Source organism: Miniopterus natalensis, chromosome 19, assembly GCF_054644295.1.
Source record: "Miniopterus natalensis isolate mMinNat1 chromosome 19, mMinNat1.hap1, whole genome shotgun sequence".
NCBI classification, from domain to species: Eukaryota; Metazoa; Chordata; class Mammalia; order Chiroptera; family Miniopteridae; genus Miniopterus; species Miniopterus natalensis.
The window spans coordinates 20,991,837-21,017,813 of NC_142099.1; the positions used below are offsets into that span (position 1 = coordinate 20,991,837).

Genomic DNA, 25,977 nt, shown 5'->3' on the forward strand with positions numbered 1-25,977 from the left:
GCCATGGACGTGCACAGTGAAATATGTGTGTGAAAGAACACTGTTAGACCTGGGTTGACAAAGTGGCTAAGACAGAACCCAGGTCAGAAGGATCGCAGGGTTGAAGAAGTCTTGGGTGACTGTCCTGGGGAGAGACCATTCGATTATAATTGCCCAGAGCCTTACTTCCATCTTCTGCCCTGCCGTGCCACTACAGTGATGGTCATGCCACACCCTCAGCGTCACATCTGCCTCCATTCTCTTCTTACCTGCTGACAATTAAAAGCAAACACCTTAGCAGTAGGGCTGAGCCATGACATCCATCAGGAATCCGCTTTTCAACATTTACGATGTGCAGAACACTGCATCTGTGCTGCTGGTGGTTAGAGGTTCATGTTTGTTCTCTGACTCTCCTCTGCTCTGGGGTAACATAGTAATTAAGCACTCCCTCCTCTGTGTACAGAGCTCTCCACCAGGCTCTGTGTTCATGGTGACAGAAGAAATGGAAAAAGAGCTTAGGCTTTTATTAACTGAGAATTGGAGTGATCCTCGGTGGCCTCACTCTGATTTTGTGGCACCTTTGTCTCTTCATGAGTGTATGTGTAGATACTGTGATAGTCGTCACCTGAGGGGCACGGAGCCTCCCACCCTGCTGATCTTGAGAGTGATTCATGGCAAGTCTGTGGGAGGTCGTGGTTTGTGGCCTTGCAATGAAGGGAACCAAATTCTTGGTTTATTTGGGGACCAAACACTGTGGCCTTGGTATTATTTTAGAAACACGCTGGACTGAGGATCAGGGGAGCTGTCCAGTGCTGAGAAGACATCACGCAATCTGTTCTCAGTGAAAAATGAGTTCTTTTGTGGTGTTGTGAGAAAAGAATTTTAAAGGCATATGTGTGAAGTTTAAATGTGACGGCAAGATTTTATTGTGACTTAGGGAATTAATACACCCTTGGGGATGTGGAGGGTGGTCAGGCTCTAGCAGGGCCAGAAAGGGATTGGCTTTGGTATCAGGAGAGAACTGACTTTAACTCCTGGTCTTGCCATTTATAAGCAATTTCAGTTTTTCTGTGCTTCTGTTTCCTCTTCTATGAAATGAGGACAATTGTAACATGAGGATAATTTTGAGGATTTCATGAGATAGTGTATTTGAGGTGCTAGCAGATAGCACTGTGTTTGTCACTGCAGCATTTCCCATGCTCATTGGACTTTATAAATTCCTCCGTTATGACCTTCTTCATGATGAATTATAATTATTTCATTTCTATGTCTGTCTCCTTCTACTAGACTGAGGGCCGGGCCTTTTCCTAGTGTTCACGTTCCCCTCGCCTCCTGCCCAGGGCCTGCTATATCCGAGGCCCAGAGTCGTCCTGAGCTGTATACACTTCAGGACTTGGGTTTTGCCAGGAGACAAGCCTTTACATTTGGGGTCTTCCTCCTGCCCTCTTTCTTTCTCTAACTCCCCTGCTGAAGATGGGCAGAGCCTGTCCTCTGCATCTGCTTGAGAGCGGGAGCCTTAGGACTGTATTGGGCCATCCTCACTAGACTCTAAAATGCTCTGGGACGCATGTCCAGTGCACTCCTGTGTGACCAAACAGACGCGTGTTTGAGCAGCCTCCCAGCTGTGTTCCCTGCTCCTTTCAAGGATTTCTGTGGTATTCTGCACGCTTATTACTTTCATCAGTCACCCCTGGAGCACCTCTTACTTGCCACACTCTGGGCTGGGTGTGGGGGACATAGAGACGAGGAAGGACAGTATCTCTGCCTGAGGTGTCCCCGATCTCGCAGGGGAGCCAGATTAGAAAACAAAGAATTTCTCCATCAGTTCATAAGGACCATGATGGCGGTGGGCTCAGAATTTTATGGACGCACAGAAGCAGGGTCCTTTTCCTCAATTATCTTTTCCCCCCAAGAATCCCCATTGCTCCTGCTTCTAACAGGTGGAGGGGGGAGCCAAGTCGTAATTCCCACCCTCGAGGACTCTCTGAACACGGGGAGGTAGCGGCTGAAGGCCTAGCAGACAGCCCTCCTGCTCTGGAAGGAGGTCAAGTTCAAGGGCCGGGGGGCAGGGCGCAGGGCGCAGGCGGCATGGCCCCGGCTGAAGCGGGGCTCGGAGGACTTGGGGAGCAGGTCGGTTCAGCCCAGGGCTGCGCTTGGTGGAAAGAACATGAACCTATCCCGTGGCTGGCTCCCGAGGCCCCTGCAGTGCGTACCTCAGTTTTGCTTCTCTCTTTCAGGTTAGCTTTATTTACTTGTGTTCTCTTTCCTGTGTAAGCTTTCTTATCTCCAACATTTGCTTCCCCGCCAGCTCTCATTTCTTCATATTTTCCCTCCTGTTTTCATCTCCATGTTTTCTTTCACTGCTCACTTCTCTCTCCTCTCCCTCTATGGTCTTTCCCTCTCTCTACACTTGTGCCTTTTTGCCTTTTAATTTTTGCCTTTCTGCCCCTACCTCCTTGTTCTGAAATGCATCTTGTTCAGCTCAGGGCTGGGAGGGCATTTTCATTTTCCACAGCCCCTTTTATGCTATGAAAGAGCATCTCGTGTGTATCTGGGTGTCCCAGGAAACAGAACTCTGGTTTCTGACCTGGGCAGATCCTCCCTCCCTTTTCTAAGATGATGGAAGGAACCAGAGGGAAAGCAGAGACCCCACGTGCACCTCAGAAGGCTCCAAGTTCAAGGTTCCTTCCCCTGTTAGCAGAATTGGCCAAACGACGACCCCATTTCCTGCCCTTCCAGTTCCCTGTCTCTCCACCTATACTTGACATTTCTCTTTACCTCTTTCCTTTATTATTATTTTTATTTCTGTCCTATTTTCCATGTTTCTCTTTGGTCTCTCTTCTCTTGTTTTTCCTTACTTTCTAGAAATTATGTCACTCCCCTCCTTAATTTTCCTCGTTGGCCTTGGAAGATAGAGTCAAAAGCAGTGTCAGAGACTCCATTCCTGATTCCCTCCTTTTCAGATGAGCGCTTGGGATCTGGGTCAGGAGAGATGGAGAAGACTCGGGAAGCTTGCCTCCCTCCTGAGATTCTCTATGAGAATAGGATTTCTGTCTGGTTCTTGTTTTGAGATCGATTAGCATAGAATTACAGAATCTTAAAGTTCAAAGAAATCTCTATTGGTCCTTCAAAATACCCTTCAACCCAAACAGGAACCCTCTTAACTTCCTAACAGATAGTTCTATAGTCTATTCTTGAGTACTTTGAATGTTAGGAAGTAGTCTGCTTTGGTGCTGGGCAGCTCTCCCTGTTTCAAAGTTATTGTTCATGGTTCTGATGTCCTGGATCTGTGTGCTTTGATCCTATGGACTCTCTGTCTGCTTCTTAGAGATACATAGCATAAGCCTTTCATTCACATTTTCTTTCAAGTATGGAAGGCACTTCAAGTATCTTCTTCAATACTTGAAATGTTTCAGAGGGTTTCTACCAAAAATAATTAAGTGGAATGAAGTATTCTTGGCACCCTTTGACTATATAGATAACTCAGTTTGCTAAATGACTCATTCCCAGTGGTTCCAAAAAGCTGAAATTGTCCTGGAGTGCTTCTGAGGGAGAGCAGGGAACTATCCCACAGGCAGAAGGCTAAAATTAGAGTTGCCAAACTCATTTTATTAATGTTTGTGTTGGATGTAATGCCTGTTTGGCACATTATAGTATACTGACCACTCTTCATATTCTATGCCATGTCATTTTATTTTTATACCTAGGCCTTGGTACTCCCCTGTTCTGTGGATGAGGGTAGGGAGGCTCGTCGAGGTTCAGTGACTTGCCTCAAGTCACCCAATTCTCAAGTGCATGAGTGAGGACTTATACCCAGTTCTTTTGGCTTTTGGCCTTTTGCTGTGTCTTCTATTAATACTTGAATGTCTTTGTCTCTCCAAAGTATCTGCAGTGTCATGGGATTAAAAGAAATAAACTGTCTCCTCAAGACAAGGAACTTGGTGTTCACAATCTAATAGGATTTTAATGGTTTTGGTGTGTGGTTTTTATGTGTGTGTGTGTTTCTGATATGGCTGTGGAAGGGGGGAAAATGGAAGCAAAGAAACCAAATCTAGGTCACACAGTGATTTTGGACAATTATAAAAATATCGTATGGGGACCAGAAAAGTTACTCCCTAATTATAAGCATCCGTGTGATTGATTTGTCTGGTCAAAATTCTAAGTGTCAAGGTGGAGAGGAATGAGTTACCCCTTTATTGTAGTTAATCCAGGGAAGTTTTCTGATGGAGATAGGAGACAGGGGAATCAAAGAAAATTTTGAAATAAAAAATATGAGGGCTTTGGTGGTTGGAAAGGTGGAAGGTCTGCAAGGAACAGAGAGGAGTGTAGGGAACAGGAATGGGACAGGTGCTGGAGACCTTGTGTTTTCCTAAGAATTTGGAACTAGGATTCTAATATGATGATACATTTTCCTTCTTTGCAAAGTGAAATCCATGGGGCTAAATTCAATTCCACTTGGAACCACCGGTGATTCACCCCAGCTCAGGTGCGCCCACACACAGCCGGCATCAGCTCTGTGTGCTTTCCTGGCTGATCCTTCTTTAATCCAGCTTCCCCCATGGACAGGGGAGAAAGCCAGACACTGGTAACCTTGACCCTCTGTGTCTCCATCTGCAGCATCCTGGCCACTGCGGGAACCCACTTCAACACGCATGTGGACCTGAGGACCCTCCGGGCCGTGCGTGTCCTGAGGCCCCTGAAGCTCGTGTCGGGGATACCCAGTAAGCACCGTTTTTTCTTCTTTCTACTCTGCTAATAGCTTCCTTGATATGTCCTTAACTGGACTGGGTCTAAGAGAATGTGGGATAAATAAGAAACAGTTTCTCCTGGGAGTTAACCCCTGTGGTAATAAATAGTGTATGCAGCAACCTGACATGATACTTCTTTTTTAAACTTAGCAGCTTTTTTTTTTCTTTTCAGATTTAAAGATAATGAAAGATCATTATAGAAACTTTGGAAAATTCAGGAAATGATATATTATGAAAATGAAAAGCACTCATTATCCTATCAGAAATCACTTTTTTTGGTTTGTTAATCCTCTACTGAGAATATTTTTCCATTGATTTTTTTAGAGAGAGTGGAAGAGAAGAAGGGGGGTGGAGAGAGAGCGAGAGAAACATCGACGTGAGAGAGACACGTTGATTGGTTGCCTCCCACAGGTGCCCCTACTGGGGCCGGGGATCAAACCTACACCCCAGGTACGCGCCCTTGACCAGAAATCGAACCAGCGACCCTTCGGTGCACAGACTGGTGCTCTAACCACTGAGCAACACAGGCCAGGGCCAGAAATAACTTCTAACATTTCTGTATATTTTTTCCTGTGCATTTAAAATATAAGTGTGATCATACTGTATATATAGTTTTAGATCCCTCCATAAGTATTTTATTTTCCTGACATTAAAAATTCTTCAGAAATGTAATTTCAAAATCTGCACTATTGCCTGTCATATGGGTCATGACGGACTTAGCTATGGTGCTGGATATTTAGGTTATTTCCAGGTGTGTTTTTTCCAACTGGAAATAGTGCTGTGGCAAACAACTTTTTGCTTCGATCTTATGCACATCTCTGATTATTTTCTTAGGCTAGAACTCTAGAAGGACCATTTCTGGGACAGAGGGTTGGTATTTTATGAATACTGGTTGTACTGAACGTGCTGTGAGAGCGGCGACTGGGAGAGCCAGGCCCGAGATAGAACGGTGGGGAGGGTGAACTCTGTCCTTGCTCTCACAGGACTTGCAGCCTCGCAGGGCTGGGACCGATTCCCTTTAGGAAACAAGCACATTCTATAGTAAGTTTAATCCAGAAGACGACAGGGGTGAAACAGATGAGGGAAGGGCAGGAGGCATGCAGAAGACCAGGGCGAGGAGGAGGAGGGGATTGGTCCGTGGAGGAAGTAGGGCTGGCAGTTTGCCCTTGACTTGCCCTGGTTATCCCTTTGGGGACTGTCTTGATCATTTTGGGACCAATGGTTCTTTTCCCTCCAAGACTTGCCCTCCCCCGGGAGAGGGGAGACTGAGCCCGCGTGGGCAGATGGCCCCAAGCGAGGCTCCGTTAGTCGTCCTCTTGCCTCCCTTCCAGGCCTGCAGATCGTGCTGAAGTCCATCATGAAGGCCATGGTGCCCCTGCTGCAGATCGGCCTCCTGCTCTTCTTCGCCATCCTGATGTTCGCTATCATTGGCTTGGAGTTCTACAGTGGGAAGCTGCACCGCGCCTGCTTCATGAACAATTCAGGTACCGTCGCTGCTTTCTGTCTCCCTCTTCTTCCCTTCTTCTCCCCTCGGGTCAGGGGGTTCCTTTCAGGGCATTAATCAGACACTGCTTGGATAGTAGGTTCTATCCCCACCCTACAAATAGAACCAGAAACTTCCTAGTCAGCCTCTGGAGGCACAGCCAGGCTAGACTAAACACCCCAATCGGACGCTGAGATTGCAAAGCTAATACTCTCCTAGGTTTGCATTTGGAGGATTTCAAACAGGAGGTCTCCGCTCCCCCATCCACAGTGGAAGGCTATAGGAGTGTGTGTGAGAAACCATCTGTCTGAAGACAGACCCTCTCCGACCCACAGGCTAGTGAGACCTAGGAGCTCAGAGTCAGGGTCCCTTCATATCTGTGGAGATGTTTTTCCTTTGTGGTCCATCTCATGACCTTCCTCCCTGCTGTGACCGACAAACAGTGTGGAGGAACTGAGACAGCTCTGAGCTTGGCTTGGCAGGAGAGCTTGGGAGACTGGTGGGGTACACAGGCTCCAAATTCTTATCTCTTTGTATCTCATCGCTCTTTGCAAGTTGAGTAGAGAGCCCTAGGAGGAAAGGGGATGGGGAGAGGTTGAAGAAGGCCAATTAGGCACCATGTTTTTTATGAAAAGAATCTTCAAAGGATACCTTCCACCTTGGATTTATTTTTTAGTTTGGTCTTTTATTCAAGACCAGGAATTTAGGCCAAAAAAAAAAAAAAAAAGTTAAGGCTCACCAAAGGGACTGTAGTTTATGATGGTCCCCAAGAGACACAGAAAGAACTCATGGTCTATCCTAGAGTCTGAAGTTTAGAAAATCAGTAAGATCCTGCCTTCACCTCAGACCTTTCTGTGTGACCAGTCCTATAAATTTCTGGTACGCAGCTGAGGGTAGGGGCTGTGGCCTGTGGAGAATGGGGACCACGTGCAGGACCAGCTTCATTTTTGGAGGAGGCTGGGAAATACTGGTTTGAACACGAGGGATGTGACGTGTGAGGTGCAGAGAGGCCAGAGATGGGAGGGAGCCGGAGACAGCAAAGGACACATCTTTCTGTGGGAAATAGAATTGCATGCTTATGGCTTCCTGGGGTCATTGCCAGCTCATGCTAAATACCATGTGGTTTACCCCCCACCCTCCAAATGTGCGTGCAGGTATTCTCGAAGGATTCGACCCCCCTCACCCGTGTGGCGTGCAGGGCTGCCCAGCTGGTTATGAATGCAGGGACTGGATCGGCCCCAACGACGGGATCACCCAGTTTGACAACATCCTCTTTGCTGTGTTGACTGTCTTCCAGTGCATCACCATGGAAGGGTGGACCACCGTGCTGTACAATGTGAGTCGAGCTGGCGAGGGGCGGGAGCAGAGGGCAGAAATGGGGCAGGCGGCTCCTGCATTGTTTGGGATGGTTAATCTCGGGAAAAGGAGGGCTGGAGATGTGTGTGAGCGTGCACACGTGCATGCAGATATGTGGGTGTGCGCTTGTGTGTGTGTGTACTCAATTGTGGGAAATCTTAGCTTCCATTGTCTGGCCTCTGTCTAAGTGGAAGTACACAGCTTCTTAATACAGGAAATTACGCCGCATATTGGATGGATGAACAGCTAGTTAAATCAGGTAACCCCAGCAGTTACAGAGAGTATGCTCTGTGACAGTTTGACATGGTGGTGGGATTCAGTGAGGGGTACCAAGGGGTATATATTTCTTGGTTACTGTCTCCTAAGAGCTTACCATTGGTCTGGGAGGATATTACAGTAGTTCTCAACCCTGGCTGCACATTAGAATCAGCTGGGAGCTTTAAAAATTTACACCCCCTGGGCTCCACTCCAGACAAATTAAGTAGGGATAGCTATGGGTAAAGGCCTGTCATTGATTTTTTTTTCTAAAGCTTCCTAGCTGATTCTAATATTCAGCTACCTTCAAGAACCACTGTATTATAGGCACATAAGAAACGTGCTTAATTATAAGACTCACTAGGGATGCTGGTGAAAAGTTCAGGTTCACAGGCCCTTTTTAAGCAGGGTTTGATTTTGTGTTGCTTTGAATAGTTGGTGAGCTTTCTACAAGTGCCCCTTGTGATTCACATGATCGGACATGTCTGCAAGGTTCTGAGTTGGCACACAAGACAACTGCCTGACGGCCTGTCAGGGATGTTAGGAGATGCCTGCCTGGGGAAAGAAGTTAGGTAGGTGACCACTGAAGGCTCCTGTACATCCTGGAGTCTTATTTTAACAAGTTATGAAAGGTGTGGTGCAGGTCTAAGTTCTAAAGTAAGACAGGGTCGGGGGTGGGCATGATTTGATGCCTAAGGAGCCTAGGTGGGTAGAGCTATTTGGGCAGGTTGCCTTAGGTCTGTACCCTCATATGCATCCAGCCAGCCCACCCCCAGGCAGATACCTTTGGAACTATCATTCCTCTTCCCCGCACCCCCACAGTCTGCCTTTACCCTAAGGTACCTTCTGTTTTCTTTTAACCTAATTCCATCTGCATAAGGTATTTTGGGTGGGGCACAGTGTAGCTTCTACAAAGCCCCTCTTTAGAAGGAGCTCTGGGTATAATCTGTACTGGAGAAAAAGGAAATGTTATGTCTCAGGAGAGACTCACCCAGAATGTAATGCCTGAGGAGCCAGGACAAGTAGGTGCTTAGTAAATGTCCATTACTAACCTGGATTCAGCCCCATACAGGCTGAACAAGGCAGGAAGGAGCTGGCAGAAAAGAGCCACAGGCTGTTAGGCTAGAGCTCTAAAGGGCAGTGAAGAAGTCCCAGGGACCAGCCTATGCCCGCGATACCCAGGGCTTATGTGTGACTGACCTAGAAAAGCCTTGAGGATGCTCTGGGATTTTCACCAGCTGCGGTGGGGTGGCAGGAAGGAGCGAAGGAAGGCAAGACTGATGAGTGCCATCACTCCTCATTTGGGACATGAAGGATGTCTTGAGGCCATGTCACTCAGATTGGCCAGGTGCCTCTGGGAATTACAGCACTGGCCCCACGTCATTGGTGGTGGGTGTCATTTGTGGGGCTTAGAAGTGATGCAGTTCAGTTATATGTGTTGACTCACCTAAGTGATGTGATAAATGCATTGAAAGCCTGAAAGGAGAAGTGTTGCTTTTGAAGATACAGGTGTGATCTGTTGGTCCTCCAGAGCCAAGACTCAGAGGACATTGAGACAGGCAGGAACACAGCTGAATCACTCATCGTTTGTATTAGTTTCTTTGTTCATTCATTAAACACATATTAAGTGAGCACCTTCTACATCTAAAGCACTGTGCTAGGCATTGGGGAAACAGGGAGAAAATTTCCATCTCTCCTTAGTTATCTAGCCAACATGTGTATGGAGGTCACACAAAGGGACAGTGACCCTGCTTTCCTCTGTAGATTTGTGCCACCGAGGAAGTGGGGAGGAAAAACAGTCAAGCTGTAGACCTTCTGAAACCTCTCATTGCCTGGGCTCCCAGCCACCCCATCAGCCATTGAACTGCATTGAATTGAATGCCTCCTGCTACCCCTGTGGCTAGATCCAGGGTTGAGGGAGCTAGGTGAGCTGCAGGGCTGGTTTCCAAAACATAGCTGGCTGCTCATTGGCAGAATGATCTCATGTCCACTTTGAAATGACATCACTTTCCGAAGCATTGGATCTAGTGACAGGGCATGGAGCCAGGAGTCCACAGGCAGAGGCGATGGTCATAGTGAGGTAGATGACTATACCTTGATTCAGGAGAAATTGTATGGAAAAGGCACCCCAATTTCAGCCAGTGAAACAAGAACCAAGCCTGCCTCCCTAGAAAGAGAGCCAGCAAAGGCTGGGCTTCATTTGAGCAGGGAACTAGGGTGTGAAGCATGACCCAGGCGGTGCTCTTTTATAGGAGCAGGACACACATTCTGGAGTTAGGGTTGTCTGCTCCTGGGGGAGCAGGTTCAGCGTACTGGACTCTTCTTAATGTTGAGCATAGGGCTAGAAATATATGGAGGAGTCACATCATATAAGCTTTTAATTTACCCAAATTCAGCCATTCAGCTTAGACAGGAAAGAGGGTCAGGGAGTGGGAGAAAATGACTTAACTAGTACAGACTAATTTTACCTACCAATCCTTTCAATGAGCTTTTTGCCCACTGAAGGTGTGAGATGAGAGATTCCTGGGATCTTGCCTGAAAATCAGAGATTCTGGTGGTCCATGTCAGCACTACCTGCGTATTTCTCTTCTTTTAATTTTAACTCACAACTTTGTAATGACAACATTTTGCACATATATTAGAACTGGTTGCACACCATGGAATGAACAATGAATAGCTAGCTAGTCAAATTAGTATTATAAATATATGTATATATATGTATGTTTCTACATGTAGAGAAATTGCTCACTGTGCCATTACTACCACCACCACCATAAGATACAAATGTAACTGGGTTTTCTCTTTTCTGCCACCCAGTCTGGGAAGGCCCAATTCATCCAGCTGCTTATTTCCTCACACCAGCCACAAGAAAAGGGGAACCCCTATTTCCCAGTCCAACACCCCTTCTATTCACTCGTGGCAACAAATATGGGAGATTTATTGGTGCCAGTTATGCCCAAACCAGTGGGAGAACCTTCAAGTTTTCACTGTACATAGATGCTCTCTCAAGCATGCGGACTCAGCTTAACCCCTTTATGTACAACCTAAGTGCTTTGCCAGGGCTGCATCCTTTATCTGCTGCACCGACTCTTGCTAAATGCCTCCCGTGACCTTGTGGTGCTCTGCCATTGATGACTCTTAACTTCATTTGCATGCAGCTTTTCTCCTTATAATGCATTATTGTAAGGCTGGCGGGTTCCCATCGTCATGGCAACCCGAGTCCTCTGTGCTCCAGTTAGTCTCTACCAAAACTTCCACTCTGCTTGGTCAAACTCCAACTGTATTCTTGGCTTGCCTCTCTCTTGTGGTAGGAAGAATGCAAAGCAGTCTGGGGTTCTTCTGGCTGCTTCTTCCTGTTTTGACTGTCTCTCCAAACAAAGGTCTCCTCAACTTGCAAACACCTCTGTTCTTACTCATTTAATTCAGGTATTTCTCCTAGTCTGGATAGGGGTTCCTTCTCCAGTACAGTGCGTTCTCTCTCTGATCAACAATGCTCACCCTACAGATGCGACTGTGGCTCAGGTATTAACTTGTAACCACCATCACTTGGGCCAGACTGACTCCGAGAACTGGCTTTCTCCCGGTTCTGGTCTTATTTTTCTTTGTCATTCTGGGTGTGTGTCATCTGTTGTTTGTGTTATGAGGACTAATATAGAGGTTGCAGAGGTTCCCAGTCTCTGTTTGCATTTCCTTTCATCTGTGCTCTTAAAATCCAGTATCTTTTCACCTGTATTCCTGTAGCTTGAGCTATTTCTCTCCTCACTTGGTTCTGATAAACTTATGCAGATACAGGCATTTCTTGGAGACCTGCTGTTTCTTCAGCTTTGCAGGTTTGCCAGCTGTATCTATTATGACTGCCTAGGACACGCTATGCTGCTGGGGTGGAAGACATTTTTATAGATTTTACTGGCTTTTGGCAAGAAGAGGCAACTGTAGTCTGGATGCTTTCTGAGAGTCTTCCTGAGTCCTCAGAAGTCCTTTGGTCTGTAACTTGCCTACGGCTCTTTCAGTTGCCTTTTCCCAACTGCACATGGTTAATATCTGTTCAGTGGTTAACAGCGACTCACTTTTGCCTCGTTGACATTTTGCTGATGTGTGTCATTCCTAAGAATAATACCATATCCGAGATTGATGGAAAAAAAGTGCCATCTCCAACTTCCTGAACTTCTCTGATTTTGTGGTATCCACAGAGAATGCCGTTGGTTCTGGGGTCCATGAAACCGGGAGTGTATTTATACATCTTTACTTCATTCTCCACCCCCACTTCTTCCACATGCCCTGGGAACAGAACATACTCAAAACTCATTTGACAAATAGGGAGCAGGAGCCTCCCATCATCTTATGGTGCTAGAGCAATAAGGTGCACAGGCTGACCTCAGGTCAGGAATATAGTTGGTTAAATTTGTAGATTCCTGTGTCCAGGATCAGTCATGCTCTAGAACAGGCTTTTCTTTCCCCACATCCCTGCCTGCACTGCCCTTTTCCTGTGTCCTGAGTCTGGGACCCTGTAATACAGATGACCCTTAGAATCCGATACTAGTGTCTGTTCACCTGTGGCTTGTCTTTTATACACAGAGGGGCTGATAAGTGGATCCTGGAAGTTAGTCTGTTCCCTTTCCCATGAAGGCTGAGAAGTGATGTAGGTTGGGAGGAAGAATAAGAACTGAGTTTGGACATGAATTCAGAATTTGCGATGCTTATTTGATATGGTGGTGTCAGGAGGGAGTTGGATAAATGAGTGTAGGGTAGACGTCTAGGCTGGAGATACACATTTGGGAGTTTTCAGTGTATACATGGTATTTAAAGTCATAAGACTAAATAAGACAGCAAGGAAGTGAATATCTAGCTACTTGGAGAGAAGAGGTTCCAGAAGTGAGGTTCAGGGTTAAGATGTTGGTGAGTTGAGGAGTTATCAGCAAGAAGACTGAGGAGCAATAGGGAGGAGAGGTGAAAATCGGGGAGTGTGGCATCCTGGAGACCAGGCGAAGAGACGGCTTCAGGAAAGAGGAGACAGAGTCGCCTGAGTCAGATCCTGCCGCTGGGTCACGTAGCATGACAGATGAGAATTCACCATCAGGGACCAGGAGTGGTTTGAGTGGAGTTGAAGGCTGAACGCCTGATTGGAGAAGATTTTAAAAAGGGTTGGAAACAGCGACTACAGACCATGGCGTTGAGTTTTGTTTGGAAGGGAAGCAGAGAAAATGGGGCAGGTGGAAAAATACTATTCATTTGCTGATGAGAATGACCCATAAGAGATTAAAAATTATTGGTGATGAAGGAGGGGGCGGACAGCTGATGGAGCCACCTCCAAAAGCAGGTGACGGGATGGGCTTGAGCCTTCAGAGCCCACATGGAAGGCTCGGCTTGATCGAAGCTCCACGCTTCATCACAGTCCCGGAGGGAAGGCTGCAGGGGCTGCCACACGGGCATGTAGATGGGGTGATGGTAGCTTGTGGAAATTCTCCTGATGCTTCTATTTTCTCGATGAAATAGGAAGCCAAGGTCCTCAGTGGAGGGTGAGGGGTGGAGAATGTTGGAAGTTCAAGGAGAAGGCATGAAATCGTTTTCTAGGAGAGCGAGGGAGTAAGTGGAGGTAAAATCCGATTGCTGGCCAGCATTCAGGGCCCATTTGGGGTTAGTGGTGATGAGACCCGTGAATGTGGTATGTTTTCCTTGGTCACATTTGGCCACTGAGGTTCAGGCAGGACCTACATAGAGAGTTGGCTTTAACCAGATGCTCCTGCCAGGGGAGCACAGTAATGTGACAGAGGGTCCAGACCGTGCTCTCAGCGTGGCAGAGGAATTTGAGCTAGGTGGGGAGGAGAGAGGTGGGGGAGAGACTGTGAAAGCGAGTAGGATAAATTGGCTTGCAGGCCCTTTTTGAAATATTACTCTTGAATCTTCTGGACAGAGTCCATCTGTGGAGTAAGTTGGGAAGCGTGTCTTACTGCACAGAGGAAGCAGGAAGTGAGTTCTGAAACCAAATGTTCTGATTTCTAATCTGATGCTCAGACTGCCCCCGGCAGAAGGCGAACGAGTGTGTAAGGGAATGGGCGTGTGTGCCCACGTGCAGAGTAAGCTGTGACCAGAACGTGCCGCACGCCTCCCGAGCCCTCCGAGATTTCACCCCGGGCACCTGGCTTCGGTCCCGTGCAGAACACCGACTTGGGGGAACAGTTGGGGACTGACATCCCCCCAGGCCCACCCACTTTCCTCACAGGCATTGTACTCGGTAATCCTGTTTTCCTTCCCAGAGTGTCTGTCTGAGTCTTTATTAAAACACATTTACGGCTGCAGCTTCTGCGGCCGCCTTTGGCAGCCTGTTCTCCATGCTAATTACTTGTCCTCTCTCTCGGCCCGCTGGGCCGGGAGCCTGGCCCACAGCCCTCCACCCCCTGGCTCCCTCGGTGGGAGAAGCTGGTTTTCCTTCTTTCTCCTTCACACACATTTCCCCATTTATAGCTGCCTCCGCCCCGAAATTATTCCTACTCTTTCATATCCATCTTGATATCTTAATAATTTGTCAAACCAGAGAGGCCGTCATATTCCAAATATGCTAAGTTTGCCTCCTGATCGTGTGCCTGAATTTCACACCACGCACCAGGCCAGTCTCCAAATCTTGTCTGTACAGAGCCATCGGGCTGGCTCAGGGCTCCTTTCTTTTAGCCCACTCTAATATGCAGTTTAATTTCTGATCCAAGACCAGAGGCCTCCGGTGCCTGACGTGTGACTCAGCCTAAGGCTATAATCTCTCTGTTTTGAGGTGACACCAGGCCTTAGGATTAAAGGGCAGAAATTAACTGGGGTGGTGCATTGGTGACTCAGTGGCTGTTTCAGGCACTTTCCACTGGCTCACTCTGGAGCCCAAATCCTTACGGAATCTCAGCCAGCCAGGGATGGCACCGTGCCTGTCTCTAGCACACTGGGCAAGCCATGAGGTCTCTATTCCCTTTTTCCTCAATTTATCATTCTCTGGAAAAGTATTTATTGGGCACTTTCTTTCAGTGTGATCCATCTCAGAATCACTTGGGGGCAATTAGTATAATTGCAGATTCCTGGGCTTTGCCTGGATCTGATGAACCAGCAGCTCCAGAAGGAGGAAGAAGGAATCTGTATTTGTAACAAGCTCCCCATAATTCTGGGGCCACACTGACGTCTGAAAGCCACTGTTCCACGTGACTGCAATTATCAGGCTTGGGGAGGGTGAGTTGGGGTGCAAGGTCTCGGAGAGACTACTGAAGAAAAAGCCTTCAGCCTGCCCCTTCCCCACTAGATGGATTTCCATGAGGTCATACTTTATTCAGTATTTGTCTAATATAAAATGACAGGTACAAAGGGGTATCTCAGGGAAGCTGACCAAGGCCCACTGGCATTTCCATCTTCCCGAGGGCACTTTGCCCTGTGCCTTCCTCCCTTGCCCTCTGGGTCTCACTCTCCCATTTACTGTCCCCAGGCCACTGCCCTTTGCCCTGAACAGGAGACTTGTCATCTGAGATCCGTAGATGGCTCTGGTGGCTTCTACAAAATTTGTCTCAAATTTTGTTTTCAAAATATATCTTTTTACTACCATATTTTCTTGAATCCAAGATATATACCACTGATTATAAGATCTACTAAACATTTAATAACAGCACATCAAGGAGGGACAAAACCCTACTACGTTCTGTATGTTACACATTCCTATATTCTGAGTTCTGAAACCTTCAGCTGTAAAGAAGGGTATACTTTAGAATTGAGGAAGTAGAACATTGCAGAAAAGAAAGCCACCCTGATTTAAAAAGTCACACATAATCAATGTGTTATGGACCAAATGTTCACACGAGGAGACCACCCGTGGCTGTGCTGGCTTCATCTGTCTTGCGCAGACCTTGTTGTAAAGCTTCTGTGTTATCTCCACGTTCATTTGAACTTTGTGTTAACGTGCTATGATTAGAAAACGTGTAGTCCTGTGTTAGTCTTTTAAAAGATCCAGGCCTGAGCTTGTTTGCTCACATAAAGTGATAGAAGTGAGCACGCTATTAGTCTTCTGTATGATTCAGGGTTTTCTCAATACTGTGAAACTAAAACAAAACACAGAAATAAACTGGATGCCAAAGCTGATTCAAGACTCGCAACAGTCATCTCTCACCCTGGCTTCAAATTTTTTTCTTCCTAAAAAAACCCCTCAGTTTTGGAGCAATTGATTCTACATCAAATAAATGTTTTATATTATAATTATAAATATATTTATGTTAAGTAGGTAAAATACTTTTATGCCAAAAGATGTCCATTTAAAAAAAATTTATATGTTTTTATTTATTTCAGAGAGAGGAAGGGAGAGAGATAGAAACATCAATGATGAGAGAGAATCATTGATTGGCTGCCTCTTGCATGCCCCCTACTGGGGATGGAGCTGGCAACCCGGGCATGTGCCCTGACTGGGAATCGAACCGTGACCTCCTGGTTCATACATAGGTCGACGCTCAACCACTGTGACTCCCCCCAGCCAGGCAAAGGTGTCCCTTTTTGTAAGTTGTATGCATTGATGTTCTAATGAAGATCTTGTTTGAAAAACTGACTTTTGTGCTAGAGGCGGGACACCAGGGATCAGGAATCCTGCTCCCACCTTTCCTACCAGTGTGACTTGGCCAACATACCTAACCTCTGTGCCTTCATTTCTTTGCCCGTAAAGTGAGGATACTTATGGAACCCACCTCATCGACTTGTGGTGAGAATTAAGTGAGATAAGTTGGCGCATAGGAAGAACTGTGGGGTTGGTTACATTATCATCCGGACCGTCTTGTGAAAACCGCTCACCCACGGTACAGGTGAAGCATCTTCCGCCGCCCACTGCACAGATCAGCCTGGCTCTCAGCCTGGCCACTCTGTACCTTTTCATTTGCATCTTTGCCAGTCTTGCATCCATGTTCTTTGAATTACCTGAGCTCACTTTTTCCTCCAAAACTTTGGCGTCACCTCCTCCACCAAGCCTTCCTTGACTGTCCCTGCAAAATTCAAAGGAGAGGAGACCTTTCCTCTGCGCCCCCACCCACACACCTAGATGTTAGTAGCCCTCATTTGGTTTTCCAAGATTCCCCTCGTATGAGTTGTCTTTTAGGTTTCTCTGTCGTTTTCCCTATGGAAATGCCATCTCATCTCCCGCATCAAGCGCAGTTCCCCAGACGTGGTTAAGTATTCAGTAGGCATCCATCGACGGGCTGACTGCGCCGAGTGGCTCTGAGAGCCCGGCAGAGGGGCCTCGGCTTCCAGGCTGCCCAGCTGTCAGCATGAGCAGCGGGGTTCTGTGTTCAGATGAGTGAGCTGCTGTCGGGGGGGGGGGGGGGGGAACACGCTCATGCTCGACCCTGGGCTGTCGCTACTGTTAACTGCTGTCTGTGTTTCCTGCTCCACTCCAGCTCACCTCCCTTATTCCTTTCCCTCTGACAGGTGGCGGGGGGGGGGGGGGGGGGGTTTGGGGACCAACCAGCAGCGGGATGGTAATTTATTTGAGTATTTATAGAGGGTTTGTATGTAATTAGCAGTTTGTTTCTGTGACACAGTTGGCCCCTCTGGCTTGGAACCTGGCTCGGAAACGCTCTTAAAGAGACCCATACCGAGGCGATCCGAGAGATGGTTAGGGATTTGAAACAGAAGGAAGGAAGAGCAGACCCTGTCTCTGTGATGAAACGTGACCAAGAACAGCCCCCAAGAGCCCCCGAATTGAAGACTCCCTGCACACACGCGCGTGTGTTCCCAAGTGGGCGGGGACTGAGCCCTTGACAAAGTTTTACCAGTCTGGCGTAATGAGAAAATAATGACGTTATAGTTTTTCATGAAACTAAATTTGTTCAACTTGAAGGTGACTTTAAGAAATGATAATGTGCTCTCTGGGCAGAATACAAAGTTAACCAGCCTAGTGCAAGCCTGTATTCTTCTGTTTCTGTTTTGTGAAAAAAGTCTCTGATCTGTGGGAGCTAGAACAATGTGTGGGAATACAGATTTTATTTAGCTAATAGACTAATCTATTAACAGAATTATAGTGATATAAATAATTTACTGCGGACACACAGTTTTGCTGTTAGCTTGGTGCTTGGGTTTTCTTTTTCATTCCCATGACATTGAGCTTTTTACATTAATTTGAACAGGAGTAAGTAGTGGTTTATGTGACTCGTTACTGAAGAATGAATATCTTGGCAAACCATTTAGGCTCGTAGAGTGAATAGCATAGAAATAGGCAGCGGTAGACATTGGATTGTGCTCAGAAGACTGGGTTCAAGTCTGGGTTTTGTTTTTTACTTTTATTTTTATTATTTTATTTTACTTTTAAAAAATATGTCTTTATTGATTTCAGAGAGAGGAAGGGAGAGGTAGAGAGAGAGAGAGAGAGAAAAACATCAGAGATGAGAGTCATTGATCGGCTGCCTCCTGCACGCCCCCTACTGGGGATTGAGCCCGCAACTCGAGCATGTGCCCCGACTGGGAATCAAACCTCCATCTCCTGGATCCTAGGTTGCTGCTAAACTAGATAGCCACGCCCAGCCGGGCTATTTTTATTTCTTTAAAATATGTTTTTATTGATATTTTAGAGAGACAGGCAGGGAGAGGGATAGTGAGACAGAAATATCTGTGACAGAGAAACATCGATTGGCTGCCTTCTGCATGCCCCCTACCGGGGATGGAGTCTGAAACCCGGGTATGTGCCCTGACCAGGAATCGAACTGGTGACCTCTTGGTAAGAGGGGGAAGAGGCTCAGCCAACTGAGCCATGCTGGCCAGGCAGGTTTTTTTTTTATTACCCTCCCCTCCCCCACACCGTGATCTTTGGCAAGTCACATGACCCCAGCGAGGCTCATTTTCCTCTTCTGTGAAATTGGACACCAACTCAGTACTAAGTTCATACGGTTGTAGAAGTAAATGAAAATGCGTCTGTGAAAATGCTTTGTGCACCGAGACATGCTTTAGAAATTTAAGGTACTATTAAAATACTTTAAGCTTTTAAACAGTTATATTAGGATTTCTATTATTGAACTCCACAATGCAGATTTTCTACGTATCGTCTTTAAATGCGTTTTGACAGATATGGCCAATGGGGTAAGAAGGGTAGAATATATATTCAAAATATTGTTGGGATCTTTCTTTTTCCTTTGTGCACAAAGCACCATAATACCATGACCTTTTTCAGCCGTTTCCTTGATGATATAAATTAGAGCCACCCCCCGAGTAACTTGTATAAAAACAGCAGATTTCTAGATGGGGCGGGAAAGAAAGGGAGCTTGCGTCCTTTCCCAGGGGACTCCACCTTTATCTGAATGATTGAGGTGTGTTCCCACCCGCTCGTGGGTTGCTGCTACTTACAACTGTCTTATTGAATCAGAAAGGCTGCCCTTCCCGATTCAGGAGGAAAGGCAGCACCCAAAGGGCGGCAGGCACATGTGCACCCAGGTGATCATGCCTCGAACCACCAGTCATTGTCATGTTTGAGTCCTTGGCCATACATGTCCCCCAAACAAAGGCCGGGCTGGAGTTGTGAGCCCGCCAGGCACAGCTCAGTCAGAAGCTTCCGTTTCTCCCAGGCTTTCCAATCAGGGCTCCGTCTCTTCACCTTCCTTGCCTTCCCCAGGTCTCCCACTCTCCTCTCCCTGTGACAGGTTCCTCTTCCTCAGCAGGTTGCTTTGGAGTGGCATCACACAGTGCCTCGGGGAGCGTGCCACTGGAGGACCTTGGGAACGAACAGCTGAGAGCCACTCGTGGCTTGCCCAGCCGCCAAGATCATGTTCCTTGTCTTTCATTCATCTCTCTTTTAAGCATTCCTTAATGGTCAAAGAGGTCCCAACAAAGTGTGTTTTGTTCCGAGAGAGGAGAGGTAGCACAATGCCAATGACATAAAGATGTGTGAATGGTTGCCCTGGCCCGTGTGGCTTCATTGGTCGGCCGTCACCCTGTGCACCAGGAGGTTGCCTGTTCGATTCTGGGTCAAGGGCACATGCCCGGGTTGCAGGCTTGGTCCCCAGTGGGGGGGGTGTGCAGGAGGCAGCCAATTGATGTTTCTCTCTCTTCCCCTTCCTCTCTCTCTAAAAATCAATAAACTATTCTTAAAAGAAAGAAAAGATGTATGAATGGGAGGAGTGACATGCTGAAGCCATGGGAAGCAGGATGACTGACAGCAGCAAGAGATGCCCTTCCTCCCGAGCCAGCCTCTGCTCCGCACTGCAGAAGCCACAGGGGCTCCAAGTCCCCGCAGAGGCCATAGCTCCTCTGAGTGCCAGGGTGGATCTCACGGAACAGACCGGTCGCCACAGCAGAAAAGGATATGCAAGCTCTTCCAAATTAGAGCTGGAATTTAATTAAACCGCCAGAGAAATGAGAGATGGGCAGATGATTAAGGCCCAGGACATTTCCTTCCTTCGAGGCGAGGGGACGAGCAGGGCAGAGCTAGAATTCAGTCTGCTTACAACCTGCCCCTTTCTCTCTGCCCCTCATGCCCTCTCCTCCACACACCCCTTGTCCTTGTCTTCTGGAGACCTAGGTCCCAACCCCAGAACCAGCCTGTGTGCAGCGCCCCTCAAGACACGTGTGCTGCTGATTCATTCTCCCCGCATGTGACAAAACTTAAAGCTTTGAATTCCTCAGTTATTATCTCTTGTCGCTTTCCACTTCATCCTGCTTCATGTCATGAATTATGTACAGTACTTCTGGTACTCAAGAAAGACCCTTTATCAAATCCGTACAAAAGGAAATTCATGAGTGATTTTGATCCACTGAGAGTCGCTGGAAATGACAAAGAGCTGTCCCGGCCTGCAGGGAGTTGGAGCTCGATGTGCACACACAGCCGCATGCCTGGGGAGATGAAACTGCACTTGGGTCCAGTGACCACAGTGTTCCCCGAGGACACTCCCTTACCTGGCTGCCCTCTGCTAGGATGCACAAGGCCGGGCACGTTTGTGATCACGTCAGGTCCCAAACAGGTGGGGAGCTACCTTTCCAGATGGGGCAGCTCCCTGCAGACTGTGAGATCTGCAGTGCTAGCCATGCCTTTGTTTATTTATTTATAAATTGTAAATCGAGATATGTCCTACTTCCCAAATGCCCAAGACAGAGAAAGTTCTTCAAGATCCTCCAGCAAAAGGGCTCCAGGTATGCAAGCCGCACAGCACACCCTGCTGACGGCGGAAAGGAGCCACGTCGTTTCTCTGGGCCCTTTCCTCTGAATCTCCTCAGCCCAACCTCCCTCCTTTCTACCTCCTCACTGTCCACTTCCCCCCTTGCTAAAGATGCCCAAGATCCAGTTTAAATAACCTACTTTGCCATTTATTTAGCTCTAAATGGAAGTCGTAAGGCAAATGTAATAAATATTCTTGGGTACAAAAGAGAGGCATGCGCCCTCGCTCTCGCTGTCACACGCACACAGACTAGACACGGGCGATTACTCTCTGCGGTAACCTTGCCCGGGCTCCATGAGCTGACAGTCACAGCTGCTTCTAGTAGCTCAGGATGGCAGGCAAGGTTCGTGTTCCTGGGTAGACTGGGGTTCTAAGAGGGAAGACCAAGTGCTGGCTCAGTGAGGCAATGGAATCTGCTGAATGACCAAATGATGATCTGGGGGAGGTCAGTACACTGTGTCTGTTACTGTAATTTCCCCGGTCATTGCACCAGGTCCTCTGGTGACCATTGCATTGGTGAGATGGGTGGCTGCCATTAGGGACCTAATCTTTGCTCTTAGAACAGCATCGCCATTCTAGAAGCCAGCTGGCCTCCAAAGGGCTGAGCCATTCACCTGGGTGTCCTTAGTATTGTTAGCACACTGACCATCCCAGGTTTGAGGTTAGATCAGTCCATAAAGGGCCTCATTGAGGTCCTGTTAACAAAAGCAATAGTCATTAATTAGTGGGTCCACAAGATCCATATTTATGCTTAAAGATAACTATGGTCTCTGGGAGATCAGAATTCCCAAGGGAGTCCTCATGATGCCTTCGTCCCAGCTCTGAGCTGGAGCCACAGCAAGGCTCAAACACTGCCAGGTAGAGTTTGAATCTGTGAATGAATTGGAGGTAAGTGAACCTTAAAACCCGAAATGAGAACCTACTGGCCTTAAGAATTGGAAGACCTCTTATTTACATCCTTGGGGCTATATAGTGTTGGGAAAGGACCATGGTGGGGAATCACAGTGTTCTAAGCCCTTTATAGAGATAAATGCACTGATTTTCCCAGCAACCCTTTGAGATAGGACTGTTATATCCCATTTTACAGTTGAGAAAACCACTGCAGTCCGTTCCCAGAGCCTGTACTTTAAACCATGTGTTACAACTGTCTCAAAATGATTATCGCTAAAGGGCCGTTTAGGAGAGTAGAGAAGTTGTTTGATATGCTTACATGTTATATTTTGATTTGTGATATTGTTGTAGGGAGTAGCTGTGTGTGAAAACTGACTATTTTACGAGGCATGCATGTGTGAACACTGTAATTAGTATTTCCAAGAGAGAACTGGTCTCTCCCCCACCCTCACTGCTCCTAGCTGGAGGCTTTGCTCACGACACTTTTTTTTTTTTTTTTTTTTGGTATTTTCATAAGAGAGAATGTTAAAGTAGGACTGTCCTTTTGATAAATGTCCTGGAGGGTTTGGGACACTTGAAGACTAGTCAGATGCTATTAAGCATTTTTCACCTTTGATCCTCTGTACTAAGGAATTCTTAATTACCCAGGGAGGGTTCTGTAGTTCTCAGAGGAGCCCATTTCCCGCCTTTCCATCGCTGGTGATGTGTTGGCTCCTCACCAGGCAGCTAGGGCAGGGCGATCAGGTTGACAGCAGCACCGGTGGACCTCCGAAGGCCGCTCAGGCAGAGGGTGGCAGGAGAAGACACAAGCACTTAGCTGAGAGGAAGCCCGGGGGTTGCCCTCTAACCTGTTCCTCTCTGTACTTTGCCCTCCACTGTGGGTGACAGCAGGCTGGCTCTCTCATTCTGCGAGCACTGATTTTAAGAGAGGGGCTGGGCTTCTCGTGTTTGCTGGACTCATCCTGATTGGAAAGGAAGGTCCTTGTTGAGTCCCGGGAACGGTGCCCAGATAATCCAGCTTCCAGCCCCAGTGCCATCTGCGGCCTGCAGCAGGTGAATAGTTTCACTCGACCCTGCCTCCGACTGGGGTCCCATCCACTGCCAAAGTGTGGGCCTTTGGGGAACCTGCTCCACCTCTGTCGGCCTTCCTTTTGGGGGAGTAATCAGGACCCTCAGACTCGTTATCTCCCTGGAGATGGGTCCGAGTTCAGCACAGCGCGAACAGTGCCCTTCTCAGGCAGGCTGGCGATGCTTTGTGTGGAGGGGGTGCTGGGGAATCCTTTGGGAATAGGAGCCCAGGTTGGCCACACTTCCCTTGGGGTAAGTCTGGGAATTGGGAAGAGATGGAGTGGTTGGGCCCGGCCCCTGGAGGCAGTACTCCATTGAGGCCAGTGGGGTGTTTTTTTCTCACAGTGTTAGGCCTCACACTGTAATTAGGCTCCTAGTGCCACTTACTAGTGACAAGGGCGAGCCGGTTGCCAAGTCACTTGTGATGAAATTAGGTCACCTGTCACAGTTCCTGGGGGACTGAGGTAGAACTGTGCTTACTACACACCTTGCCCTACTCCAGCCTCCACTGGGTCTAATCCCAGATTTCAGCTGGAGGGAGGAGAGGAGGCCTCTCAGGGCCACTCTGATCTCCTGGGCGGGGACTTGGCCCGGGGCTGCGTTCCTTAACCTAGGAGGCAGTTTCTAAGGGAGGTCAGAGTGAGTCTTTGATCCTGTCTCAGTATGATTTGTAGAACAAGGGAGGACAGTGGCCCTAAAGCCCTGTGTGTGGGAGATCCAAGATGGCCCATTAGTCATTCTGAGCGTGGAGGAAGGGATGGGCAGTTACCCAGGGGCCTCGCTCAGAGCCCCACTCTCCAGTGGATGCTCTTCCCTGAGAATAGAAATAAGAACTGTCCAGAGAATGAGCAAGCGAGGGAGGAAGGAGAGAAAAGAAAGGAATTCTGAGTGGGTGTGTGCAGGCCCGTGCATTCACGCGCTTAACGGAGGAGAGAGATTAGAACAGTGAGGGAGAGCACTGAGCTGGGGAGAAGGCAGAACACGGACAGAGGAAGGACAGAGCTGCCTGCAGAGGGGAGAGGAGCAGGGGAGGGAGTGCGGGACAGGGGCAGAAAGCAGGGGGCTAGGGTGCTGTGAGTGTGCGCGTGCGTGTGAGCACGTGTGCACAGGCATAAGTGTGGTGAATGCATGCATGTGCGTGTGTGTTCATGCATGCATTTGTACACATGTGCATGAGTGTGGTGTGTGCGTCTGTGTGTGTATGTGTGTGTGTGTGGTGTGTGGTGTGTGTGTGTGCACACACTTCATTTTCCAGGTGCTGTGACACCACTTCTCCTGGCAGCCAGGGTGATGCCCATACCAGCACTAAAGCTCAAGCCAAAACACATGCTAGCAAAGAATCCCTTTTATTGTTTCTCTTCTTCATGTTTTTGAAACAGGAATAACAATGAAAAAAATGGGGGGAAAAGAGGCAGGGGGAAAATCTGTCAAGGAGGTATGAAAATTTAATCAACACCCAGTGTTCTTAGCAGTTTGGGAGCCAGCACAGATCCTATTATCTGTCTCTGCGGCTATTTCTGTCACCTCCCAGGGGCTTCAGAGCATCGCTCGCCACTGCCCAGAGTCTGGAAGGCAGCGCCTGGGAGTCCCTGTCCTGGGTCCTGGTGCGGGGGGGGGGGGGGGGGGGGCCGGGAGGGGGCCATTGTCTGGGGAAGCTTCAGCTGCAGAGGTTTCGGGCTCCACCTCGAAGGTATTTATGCAGATGGAGATTTTAATGCAGACTTTCATCCTGGTGTGCTGGGTATAAATGAGGTGATTTGAGCTTTTGAAACTCAGCGGTGTGGTGTTACCTCAGGTATATGCACGTGGATTCACATATCCTGCTTTGTCTCTCAGTGACATGCAACACAGTTGCTCCCTACCTCCCTCTTGAAGCTCATGGCTTAGTGACACACAAGGTCCTATTTCCTTCCATCTCTCTGGCTGCTTCTCCTTCGGGCCCTCATTTTTTTTCACACACTCTTTCTCTGGGGGACATAGTTGAAAGTCCCTTGACCATACACTGATGACTGGAATTTATATTTCTAGCCCAGAACTCTCTTCTGAGCCCCAGGCTTATATGGCTAATCACCTACTGTTAGCACCATTCCTAAATGCCTCACAGTAATGAGCCTTAAACTGACATCTGGACCCCCCTATAATCCTCTTTTCCCAGCCTCCCCACCCAATAAAAGAGCCCCACCATCTATTTAGGTGCATGAGCCACAAGCCTCTGTGTCATCCTTGTTTCCTCCCACTCCTTCACCTTCTGTCCCCATCAAACATCAAGTCTTATGATGCCACCTCCAAAATATAGCCCCACCTGTTCCCAGGTCTCCATCCCCAGTACAACACTCTGATCCAGCCACCGTCTTCTTTCCCTGGTGACTGCAGCCACCTCTTGATTGCCTTCCCGGTCTCCCCTCTTGTGCATCTTCAATCCTTTCTCTACTCTGCAGCCAGAATAATTTCTAAACAGTGCACATCTCCCAGGTCACTTCCTTTTCAAACCCTTTATTGGGTTCCTGTTGCACTTGAAATATAGACAGAAATCTTTAACATGATCTTCAAGGCATGTGGCCTCTGCCAGCCTTTCTGGTCTCGGTGGCCTTGGTTTTTGTACTGTGGCCATACTAGCCTTTGTCAGAATTATGCACTCCCCCACCCCCACCCTGTCCTGTCCCCTCATCTCCTTCCCCACGACACCAACCTCAGAACCTTTGAACTTACTGTTTTGTATGCATGGAATTTCTTCCCTCTGGAGCCCCCTCCTTTCCGGTTAACTCCTACTCATATTTTAGATCCCAGTTTGAAGGATGTACCCTCAGGAAAATCTTCCCTGAGTATCTGCTCTAAACAAAATCAGCTGTCCCCAGAAATCACATTCATGACTCTTCCTGTTTTCCTTTGGAGCACTGGCCACTGTTGTACTATTCCAGCGGTTTGTGTTAGGTTTTATGTAGTGCACGCCTCCTACTCAGGTGAGCTCCATGAGAGCAGAGCAGTGTCTGCCCTGCTCACTGTGGCATCGCCAGGAAATAGCATCCTGCGGGCCCATTGCAGAGACTGAACCAGTGAA

At 47.9% G+C, this 25,977-nt stretch overlaps 1 protein-coding gene across 1 annotated transcript in view; it reads left to right on the forward strand.

Moving 5' to 3' along the window:
• CACNA1E (calcium voltage-gated channel subunit alpha1 E) overlaps positions 1–25,977 on the forward strand; it is a 237,343-nt gene that overhangs the window by 66,294 nt on the left and 145,072 nt on the right. The window contains exons 4-6 of the mRNA XM_087827824.1: positions 4,597–4,700; positions 6,059–6,211; positions 7,365–7,546. Coding sequence (XP_087683950.1) covers positions 4,597–4,700; positions 6,059–6,211; positions 7,365–7,546 — 439 coding nt within the window. The remainder of the gene's footprint in view (positions 1–4,596; positions 4,701–6,058; positions 6,212–7,364; positions 7,547–25,977) is intronic.